This window comes from Camarhynchus parvulus, chromosome 23 (genome assembly GCF_901933205.1).
Source record: "Camarhynchus parvulus chromosome 23, STF_HiC, whole genome shotgun sequence".
In the NCBI taxonomy this organism is placed as follows: Eukaryota; Metazoa; Chordata; class Aves; order Passeriformes; family Thraupidae; genus Camarhynchus; species Camarhynchus parvulus.
The window spans coordinates 6,956,042-6,966,653 of NC_044593.1; the positions used below are offsets into that span (position 1 = coordinate 6,956,042).

A 10,612-nucleotide genomic window follows, 5' to 3' on the forward strand; every position below is an offset into this window, starting at 1 on the left:
CAAGAAGCACTCTGCCGTTCAGCAGGCAGGGTTTATAGCAATTCCAAAAACAACTCAAATATTCTTATTGTGTTCTTTGATGGAGTTGAGATCATCCAATTTAGATGAAAGTGTAGGGACTCCGATTCTCGTTTGAGTTACACAGACTGGGAATGTTCAGCAGAGCTGAAGGAACATGGGTGTTTAAGGGCGCAGAGGGGTGATTTCCAAAGGCTGAGCTCTGAGGCTGCAGGGAGGGCTCTTGCCATTAGTCTGTGTTTAATTAAAAGCTTGACAATACACATTGGGGTGCCCTGGGGACGATCCTCACCCACTTCCAAAGGGATGAGGAGTCTGGAAGCATTTCTTTAGCAAATTATAAGAGGGTTGAAAGGGGCTGACAGTGATTTTTTTTTCCATGTGAGTCTGACTATAGAAAATTCCTGTTACTTGGATCAGTTTCTGGAGACAGGTTCATATCCCACATACTGAGACATACACAACACCCTTAGGAATTTCTCTAAATCTCTTTTGAGGAACAGAAATAAATATTTGACTCTAATCTTCCTGTACTGGCTATCTCATTACTGGCTTGTTAATCTTCAGTTTTTGCTAAACAAGATCTGAGAAATTTTTACATTCCTGCCTTGCTATCTTCCAGTGATCTTATAAAGCTTACTGGATACACCCATTTCTGGGTTTAGCTTGGGAATTGCTGAACCATCAAACTAATTCAGTGGCAGGATGGGGTATGGTTTGAAATGCAGTAGCAGGAACTGATAGAGCTACTTCGGGAAATGTCACTGACAGAGCTCACTTTCCTTTTTTTCCTGGTTAGAGCATTTTTTCAGAAAATATCTCTTTTTTTTTCATCCTTAGGAGTTATTCCAAGTCAAAATGTTTTTTCCAAGTGCAGTCAGTTTTTTAAGTAGGTGTTTGGGGTCCTGCTCAGCACACACTCATTTTTCCCAGGCACATGGTGGGATTCTTGGGGTGTTCTGTGCAGTTCTGTTGGATTTGATGATCCACGTGAGTCCCTTCCAAATCAGGATGTCTCATGATTCTATCATTCAAAGATCATGCTGACTCAGCTGTAAAATTTCCAGGGAAAAAGCAATGGTGGATAACACAATTGGGAGAGATTGAGAGCTGACCATGGCCAAGACTTGCTTCAGCCCCTTGATGCATTCCAGGGAGCCATAGGCACAACAGTCCCCCTGGATCACTAATGCATACCTGCTTTTCCTTACAGATAGTTTTCACATCTCTGTGCATTGTCTGCTCCCATCTGTCAGGTACTGGGAACTGCAGCCTCTTCCAGCATGTGCTCTCTGTCCTGTGCTGTGGAAGAGGCTGGTGAGAGATTCTCGGGAGGTTTCATCAGGGCTTCGCTGACCGTGGACATGCAGTGGGATTTTTCTCTGCCCCTCTTGGATCTCCATCCATCTTGTCATGGCAGGCTGAGGTCTGCTGAGCATCCAGTACTTTTCATTGCTGCTCTTTGGGGATTCTCCCAGTTCACCATTTGGAAGAGTCTCTTCCCAAGCAGTCTTTGCCAAGGTTTGAATTTCTGGGGAAGGTTGATGTTTTTTCCACAGTGATCTCCCAAGCTTTAGTCTGCCCTAGGATTTGACATGATTTTTAGGCTCATCTATCTGTGGCTGTGCCAAGGAGACTCCAGGGATTGCCTTGTGACTTGGCAGAGCAGCTGTGAGATCCATGTAGGAGGAGACTGGGAGCAGCTTGTACCTTGTCCCTGACAGCTTTGGCAAGGGCTATCTTGGGGAGAGTTTGGCCACACAAAGTTTGGAGCTTGTTCCCAGACTTTGCCTTAAATGGCTGAGGGTTTATTTTGTTGCTGATCTGCCATGTTTGATGGAATTACCAGCTCAAAAGGCCATTACTGAACACTGGGAATTTTTTCATCTGTTCATTTGCTCAGAACAGATTAAAACATGACCATCCATTTTGCCCTTTCTCCAGGACTTGGGCAGGAAGCACTCTCAGGCATTTCCAGCTGATTTCCCACTATGACTGTGCCTTCAGCATCAGCACCAGCAGCTGTTCCAGCACTTCCTTCCAGCCCGTTGACAGGTGCTGCCATTTTAAATACTTTCTACGAATTATGAGTAATGAACCGGGAGCTTTACAGAGGTATTGTGTTGGCAAACAGACTTCTGTTTCCAAGAACCTTTCCTTCTATTCTCCGAGGGTGGAGTGTTCCCCCCACCCGTTCCAAAAGGGAGGAAGGAGAAGGGGAAATGCAGCTGCTGTTTTCAAATTTTCAAAGAGCAGCCCCTGGTGTTGACCTTGCATGGAGAAGGAGAGAGAAATAGTACTTGTCCCACCCGGACTGGAGAGTCATTTAGGTGGGGTGAGTGTGTGCAGCTGCTCCCCTTGCTAGTGCGGGTTGTGAATCATGGGATCATGAAATAGTTTGGGTTGGGAGAGGACTGAAAGCTCATCTCATTCCACCTGCTGCCATGGGCAGGAACACCTGCCACTAGAGCAGAGTGTTCGGGAGTCTCGTTTATCATTTGGGATGGGGTGGAGTGGGAGGCTGGAAGGGAGAAAGGCAGGAACGATGTTTGGGACTGTAGGCAGCGCGACCTACAACGCCCAGAAGCCTCTGCGGGAGAGCCCGGCACCAGCAGCCAATCGGAGCCCGCGCTGCAGCGCTATAAAAAATGGCCGCGGAAGGGTTTCCGCCTCTTTCTGCCATGGCGGCGAGCGGGGGAGGTTCCGCGGCGGCCATCGGGGACCATCCGCCGCCATCCGTCCTCTCTGGGGCTCTCCCGCCACTCGGCTCCGCCGCATCGGCGCCCTGTGAGCATCGCGTCCGGCGGCGGCGCTTCGGTGCGCTTCGAAGGCTGCGAAGGGCAGCGCGGCCTTGTCCCCGCCCTCCTCCTCAGGCCAGGCCCGGCCCCGGGTGAGTGGGGGACCCCCCCAGGCTGAGCTAATGCCCTGTCCCGGGACAGGCGGCCGCGGGTGGAAGAGCCGCCCGGCCCTATCGAAGCTGCGTCTGTCGGTGCTGTGGTAGATGCAGTCAAAAAGGAGCCGAGAGCAAAGGGGTTTTCCTCGACGGTCGCCGCTCAGTTGGAGCCTTCGTAACTGTCCGGCAACATTTCGGAAAAGTACATGGCCCGCCATGGGCTAGGGGGGCGTACTGGTGCTGGAAGGAGGCGGCTGCCGCAAATCCCTGCCCCTGGGGTCCAAATTGATGCACGGTGTGGGGAGAGGGGGAAGGTGTGTATCCCTTCTTTCTGTAGTTTTTTATTTTAACTTCCCTTGCAATTTATTTAAAGCTCTCTTCTTCCCCAGCAGCATCCTGGCGTAGAAGGTGATCCCGGGACATGGGATGGCTGGTGATAGCCCCAGCTTTGGGCAGGTGAGATGGGCGATCCTGGTTCTGGAGTCCTCTTTTGAGAGGCTGAGAGTTGGTTGGTTTTGATGCGTCCCTGGACCGGAGTAGGAACTAGCAGCGTTTCCTGCCCCTCTGCTATTGGACAGTGCTAGCATGTGCTGTTCCGAGGCTGTGCATCCTCCACGGGGCTTGTTCTTGGGGCTGGGCCCTGCAAACTCCCTTAGTACTTGCTCCATCCATACGGCGTATGGGTGAGATAAGGGCAATTCCTGTCTCTGGGGCCCGCTAGAGGCAGAACTGGGTGTTAACCCTGATCCCAGAGACGCTCAATCACTCCATCACAGGCTTTACCAGATAAACTCTGTGTTAACCTGCATGTTAATCCAAGAGCTGTGGCTCCATGCAGTAGCTACAGGTCTCCAACAACATGCCAGAGCAATGGGAAGGTCTTTGACTGCTGGGCCTCTTCTGCCTGGGACTGTCACTCACCCCTCCAATACATTTTTGGGAATTGGGCTGTTCCTTGCTTGGGGTTCCAGGGTGTAATGAGTCAAAGGGGTTCCACAAAAGTCTGCAGCCTACTGCTGATATTGGGGGTATGTTGTGATGTCTTCCAGGGGTCCTGGCTGTTCCAGAGCTCACCCATCTGATGGATAAACCCAGGTGAGAGGGTAGTACCCTTGTTGAAACTCCACAGCCCATCCCTCCAAATCCCTTTCCCACCAGATCTGAGTACCGATCTTGTGGTCGAAAAAGGAGGAAGAGTAACATTCATGCTGGTCTTGGGCTCTCTGCAGGTGTGTCCTGTGCTGAGAGGGGCCACTAGGAAGACAGGCTGCGCTGGAGTGACTATTTTGGGAATTCTAGTTAGGAAGGAAACTCCAGGTCAGGAGAAGAGATAAGCATGGGGCCCAGGGGGCAGACATGCCATGAGGGTTGAGGGGCTGGAATTTGTCGGGAATATCTGAGCCGTGGATTTACAGTGACCCATTGGCTTCAGGCACTAAACTCTGGCTCTGTTTTTTCAGCAGTAACTCTGTGGAAAAAGATTCAAATCTGTGAGCCCTGTCCCAAGGGCTTCAGCTTGCTTTCTATAGGACCGGAGTTGTGAGGAAGGTGCAGTGTGGAGCATGTGAGTGTCCTCTGGAGAACTCCTGGTGTTGGGATGGGCAGTAAGTGGAAACTAGATACTGGGAGGAAGTTCTTGGCTGTGAGAGTGAGAAGGCCCTGGTTGCCAAGAGAAGCTGTGGCTGCCCCATTCCCTGAAGTGTCCAGGGCCAGGTTGGATGTGTCTTAGGCTATCCTGGTCTGGTGGACAGTATCCCTGCCCATGGCTGGCTGTGGAATGGGGTGAGCTTTTGAGGTGCCTTCTAACTCAAACCATTCTGGGATTGTGTGATCTGGAGTGAGGTCTGGAGGACAGGGGGCAGTTGAAGCTGACTGTGCTGGAAGTGGCAGCTTTTCACCTGGACTGTGCAGGTGGGAATTATCAACCTTGTTTCTGAGGCTTTTCATTGACCAGAGCTGTGCTCTGTGGTGCAGGATGTGGATGAGATCAGTGGCAGTGCAGCCTGGTCTATGATGATTCCTGAGTCTGGAGACTGTTGGATGAGTCCTGCGGATATGGGGCTGAGGCCAGGCATGAACTGCCCAAAACCACAGGGCAGGGAGGGGACATCCAGGAGTTCTGGAATGTGAATGGAATCTCACACAGTGCTGAGCCTGACTGCTCATCCTTCAGCTGGATTCTTTTTTATCCCTTTTTTCAGGTCTAAGCAGAGGGTGAACCATCCCTGAGGGACTTGGTGCTGCAGTGCCAGCCTGTTCTTTCCCAGCCCTCCTCCAGAAGTGGGAGCTCTGCAGAGCCGGATCCTGGCTCCTTCCTGAGCTATGAGCTCTGCCAAGTGGGATCAGCCACTTCTGGGCTCCACTCACCTGCAGTGGAGGCAGGTAGAACTGGTTTGGCTCCAGGTATATCTGAAGCTCCGGTTCAGATGCTCTGCATAGAAGAACAGTCTGTTCCATGCAGTTTTCTCAGGAGGGGGTCTGGATATTAAATACTTGATTAGAGGAGAGAGCCAGTAATGCCAAGGCAGTGGGTTTGATCCTGTATGGGCCATTCGCTTAAGAGCTGAACTCAGTGATCCATGTGGGTCCCTTCCAGCTTGGAATATTCTGTGTGTGATAGGAGTTTGAATAAATGCAATTATTTCAAATCTTTGTGGTGTCTCCAGTGTTTGAGTTGCATTGGGATGGGGTGAGGCTGGGCTGGCTGAGCCATGGAGCCTGAGGATCCCCTTCCAGTGGAGTTCACCAGTGCTCCGAGGCAAGTTCCTGTGCTTGCTGTAGCACCTGCCAGTGGGATGTCCCCCACAGCCCTCTGCAGGGGTCCCTAGAATGCAGAAACACCGTGGGCCTTCACGGAGGGGCTAGAGCAGCTCCTTGCAACCTTGGGATGTTCCAACACCCTCAGCTGGAGAGTTGGTGATTGTGGTTCCCTGTTTTCTCACCATGGAGAAAAATTGGTTGTGGGGAGCCACAGCCTCTGAGTTGGAGCCACTCTTATTTCTGTCCCTGGGTGGCTGGGCTGTGGCAAAGTCCCTGAGCTTGAGGTAAATTTTTGTCCTGGAATATTGGGCTGGTGCCTCTGACTCCTCTAGTCTCCTACCTGCAGGTGGTGAGAGCCCCTTCCCTGTGGAGCATTTCCCAGGATCTTGGCTCCTGGGGACAGCAGGGAGTCTGCACTTACTGCCTGGTTGTCCCTGTTGTCACCAAAGCCAGGCAGTGGGGACATGAGAGACTGCTAGTAGAGGTGGACATCCAGAGCTGGCATGTGGCAACACTAAACATCCTGGCCACAGCAAATGGAGAGTAAATGCCAATGTGATTAGAGCTGAAGCTGTGCTGCTGCTAAGGTTTGAAATGCTGGGCTGTTGCTAGGGTTCGGGTTTTGGAGTTTGGTGGTTGGGAAATAGGTAAATGGATAAAAATAGTTTCAAAAACAAGGGAATAAAAAAGCCAAGTAAATAAATTCAGTGGTTTTCTTAAGTGGTTAAAAGAACTATGCAGCAGCTCCAAAGCCTTTTTTGTATGTACACCTGGGAAGAAAACTTCTTTCCTCAGTGTTACCAGGAAGGATGAGGACGGAGCTGGCAGCTGCTCCCTCCCTGGGACTGTTTGTTTGTCCGGGTGACTGCGGGGCCAGAGCCGTCCTTGTCCCGCGGTGGGGTGGGGACAAGGGTGGAGACCTGTCTGTCGCTGCTAGCACAGCAGGAACACGGTGGGTCGGGATCTAGTCAGCTCAGCCATGGAGACAGTGACAGATTCCCCCCAGGATCCTGATCCCGAGGGACACTTCCAGTTCCGTGTCATCGTGCTGGGAGATGCAGCCGTGGGCAAGTCCTCACTGCTGCGCTGCTTCACTGATAGGCCGGGTGGGGGTCCTGGTGGGACAGCCATGCCAGGCCCCACTGTCGGCGTCGAGTTCTACAGCCGGACTATCTTGATGCCACCCACCGGCAAGGCCAAGCTGCAGCTCTGGGACACAGCTGGCCAGGAGCGGTTCAGGTGAGGCGGGTATGTGGACCCCAGCATGCCACCGAGTCATCTTCCCACTCTGGGGTGTTTGTAAATCCCCAGCTGGGTGTGCAGAGACAGACAGCAATGGCTCACTGAGATGGTGATTCTTTAGGGGCCAGTGACACCTTGTGCTGAGCTTGCAGTGACACTGTAGCTGTTCAGGGGAGCAGCCAAGGGAGCAGGGCCAGGTGCTCGTTGCTGTGGGCTGGGGCTGGGTGGTTTCTTTCCTGATTGCATCAGGCTGGAGCCAGGAGGACCTGGGAGTGTGAGAGAGGCTCAAATGGGGCACGAAGGGCTGAAGGCCAAAGTGGTGTGCCTGGAGCTGGGCTCCCAGGCCCTCCCCAACCCTGGAAACCTTTTGGGGACCCTAGGGTTGGCTCTGGTGGTGCCCTATTTCTGTTCAGTGCTGCTCCATCCCCACAGATCTGGGGCTTTTGCAGGGATAAACAGTACTACAGAGTCCCTGAAAACCCCACAGGTCTCCTCTGGAGCCCCCCAGTCTGGGGAGAGGGATGCTGAACAGAAAACAGCAGTGAAAATACCCAAGACAGGTCTCCCTTTCCCGCTCTTGCAGTCTGACCTGTCACCTAAAAATCTCCCAAGCCCCATCCTAGGGTTGTTGGTGTTAGAGCTTCCCAGTATCCTTTGAAAACCTGCTGGGTATGCCCAGATCCATCACCAAGTCCTTCTACCGGAGCGCGGCGGGGGTGCTGCTGGTGTTTGACCTCACCAACCGGGCATCTTTTGAACACGTTCCTGAGTGGTACCACGAGGCTGCGGGGGACCGGCTGCCTGCCTTTGTCCTGGTGGGACACAAGTGTGACCTGGTGGATGAGCGAGCTGTGTCAGCAGAGGAAGCTGGACACCTTGCTGCCACTCTGGGCATGGCCTTTGTGGAGACCTCAGCCCACAGCAACCTCAACGTGGAGTTGGCCTTCCAGACACTGGCTGGAGGTATCCAGCAGGCACTGGGCCAGGGGATCCTTGCCCCACACCAGGGATGTGATGGCATCAGGCTCATTCCCAACCAGAGTCACTGCCAGCCTCTGGCGTGGAGGAAGCCCCGCAAGCGCTGCCAGTGCTGATGGGGATAGGGGGACGTGGGACCCCCAGTTGTGGGAATGCTTCTCTCTCCACCCAGCACCTGCAGCCCTTGGGTAATCATGAGGGTTGGGTCTCCCACCTGGGCTTGGGTTTATTTCAAACCTTAATTTGGGGGCTCTGAAAAAAATAGTACTCTGATGTAGGAGTGTTTTTAATAAACCTAAGGCTTTTCCACACTAAATAAAGGCTGTGCCAAGCACTTCATCTCAGGCAGGGGCACAGCACTCAATCCATGGCATGGGAGATTGTCTGCTTTGGGGGGCATCACTGGTGGGGCAATAGCTCCCCTTGTCTGGGACACTTTTCAGGGTGTCCTGTCCATGGGAAAATGGGAGCAGGCACCCCTGACTGCTTCCTGCTGGATAGAGCCAAAATAAAGGGGACAAAGGGGCTCCAAAGCTGCCATGCAGCACCAATGGTACTGGGAACGCCTCCTGGGTGGAGGAGCTCCCTGCCTGCCTGAACACGCTCCTGGTGCGGGACTGGCAGGTCCTGGCAGGCGGCAGAAGCACCGATGGAGCCACGGTGGCAGTACCAGTTCCGGGTAATCATGCTGGGGGACTCGACAGCGGGGAAATCCTCACTGTTGCGGCGCTACACCGAAGGTGTCTTCCTGGACACTGTCAACCAGACGGTGGGGGTGGACTTCTACGTCCAATTCGTGGAGCTGGAGCCAGGGCTGCAAGTGAAGCTGCAGTTCTGGGACACAGCCGGGCAGGAGAGGTTCAGGTGGGTCCATGGGGTCAGGAGGGGTGGTGGAGATGGGTGTCCCCCTCCAGATTTGGGGTGGAGTGTTGTGATTCCAATCCCAAGGAGGTTGTTGATGTGGCTGTGTTCCCACTTGTCCGTTTGGGTGAGGAACCACCATGTCAAAAGCCAAGGGAAAGGAGCCCTTGGGACTGCCTTGTGAGCCCTTGCTCCAGCTCTAAAGGGGGTACAGTACTTCCCTAAGAACCCCCCTGCGACACCAGCTGCAGAGGGACTGGTGAACAGCTGGGAACCCACTGAGGGCTGGGAAAAACTTCTTCCTCAGCTGCTAGGAGCCTCACACCTGGCTGTGGGGCTGTCTCCACCAGCCAGGCAGCTCCTGGGAACAGGAAAGCTTGGGAGATGTGGCTGCAGGGGATGAGAGTGGCAGATCTGGGTTTGCAGGACTGGGAAAGTTCCAGGAGTGTTGCAGCAGAGAGGGGAAAGTACTGGGAACATGGCAGCAGGAACAGAAGAGTTCCAGGACCATGACAGCAGGGATGGTGGAGCCCTGGGGACATGGCTGCAGACACAGGGCCACTTGGGGGCTGCAGGAGAGAGATGAACTTTGGTGGCTCAGCACGGACAGAGCTGCCCCTGGAGCTCTTATTGACACAGCAAAAGGCTGATTCTCACTCCTCTCATGGTGCTTTGAATGCAAGATGGGTGCTGCTTGCAGGAGCAGGTCCTAGCCAGGGCCACTCTGTAGGCAGGGAACATGCTGCCCAAGGTGACACAGGAAACCCCAGGGGCCACTCACTCCCCTGCTCTTGGTGTACCTACCCCAGGTCTGTGACTCGCTCCTACTACCGCAACTCAGCCGGGGGGATGCTGCTTTTCGACATCACCAACCGCACGTCCTTCGAGAGCATCCGGCAATGGCACCGGGAGGTGACTGACACGATCCAACCCTTCCGCATGGTCTTCCTGCTTGTGGGGCACAAGAGTGACCTGGCTGGGCAGCGCCGGGTGGGCCAGATGGAGGCGGAGAAGTTGGCGGCCTCACTGGGTATCCAGTACGTGGAGACCTCAGCCAAAGATGCTTCCAATGTGGTCCTGGCCTTCCAGATGCTGACAGTGGCCATTTACCAAGCGCTGCAGACGGGGCAGTTGGTGGCCACTGAGGCGTGGGACGGGGTGAAGAGCAGCATCCCACTGCCAGTGCTGCCCAAGGCTCAGGCACTGGAGAAGGAGGAGAAACGGAAGAGATGCTTGTGCTAGAGCTGAGGACACTGGCAAGGCAGGGACATGCTGGGCTGGGGAGGGGAAGTGGATATGGAGCAGCTAGGCACAGGCAGGGGTGGCATGGGAAGCGCGTTGGAAAGGTGAAGTCCCCAGGTGGAACCCCACAGGCTTGCAGAGGTCAATGTTACCCCTTCCCCTATGCTCTCTTGTACTGACTGAGATCCCTACCATAAAGCCCTAAATCTTTAAGTCTTTTCAAATAGAATTAAAAGTGACAAATTTATTGTGGAACTCGGATGATGTATCTGCCACTCCGGCTGAGTACATGCCTAGTTGAGTCCAAAGCAAAAATAACCACATACCATTCTGAGGAAATGCCCACTTTCCCTTTCAGATTAATCTTCATACAATATAATTTGAAAAAAAAACCTTCTCTACAAGGGAAAGCAGCTCCCCAGGCTCTTTCTCCCTTTCCTCCTTCTCTGCAGAAAGGAGCTCCCCAGGCTCCTCATCCCACAGCGACATGAGGAGTGAGTCCAAGATGGTCATGGAATCACTTCACCCACCCTGATTTCCCCTGCAGGTACCGGGAGCCTCCAGAGAGCTGGACAAGGAGGATGAGCCCAGCTCTGCCTAGAGCTGCAGGAGCCTTCC

At 53.6% G+C, this 10,612-nt stretch overlaps 2 protein-coding genes, 1 long non-coding RNA gene and 3 other non-coding genes across 6 annotated transcripts; all 6 read left to right on the forward strand.

The window, feature by feature from the left end:
- The first annotated feature begins 2,701 nt into the window (after positions 1–2,701).
- On the forward strand, positions 2,702–5,559 carry LOC115912936. Its single transcript, XR_004061357.1, has 5 exons — positions 2,702–2,908; positions 3,304–3,367; positions 3,961–4,006; positions 4,372–4,475; positions 5,113–5,559. It is a non-coding gene; the product is annotated as an uncharacterized LOC115912936 (long non-coding RNA).
- LOC115912963 lies at positions 2,979–3,121 on the forward strand. Its single transcript, XR_004061365.1, has one exon. It is a non-coding gene; the product is annotated as a small nucleolar RNA SNORA16B/SNORA16A family (small nucleolar RNA).
- On the forward strand, positions 3,715–3,845 carry LOC115912965. The gene has a single exon (XR_004061366.1). It is a non-coding gene; the product is annotated as a small nucleolar RNA SNORA44 (small nucleolar RNA).
- LOC115912961 lies at positions 4,914–4,984 on the forward strand. Its single transcript, XR_004061363.1, has one exon. It is a non-coding gene; the product is annotated as a small nucleolar RNA SNORD99 (small nucleolar RNA).
- Positions 5,560–6,557: 998 nt separating the features above from the next.
- On the forward strand, positions 6,558–8,007 carry LOC115912712 (ras-related protein Rab-42-like). The gene is made up of 2 exons (XM_030964373.1): positions 6,558–6,910; positions 7,593–8,007. The coding sequence occupies exons 1-2, from the start codon at positions 6,651–6,653 to the stop codon at positions 8,005–8,007; spliced, it is 675 nt and encodes a 224-aa protein (XP_030820233.1). The 5' UTR covers positions 6,558–6,650.
- A 445-nt stretch (positions 8,008–8,452) lies between these two features.
- Positions 8,453–9,994, forward strand: LOC115912898 (ras-related protein Rab-39B-like). Its single transcript, XM_030964690.1, has 2 exons — positions 8,453–8,755; positions 9,562–9,994. Exons 1-2 carry the CDS (start codon positions 8,541–8,543, stop codon positions 9,992–9,994), a joined length of 648 nt encoding a protein of 215 aa, XP_030820550.1. The 5' UTR covers positions 8,453–8,540.
- Positions 9,995–10,612: the final 618 nt, after the last annotated feature.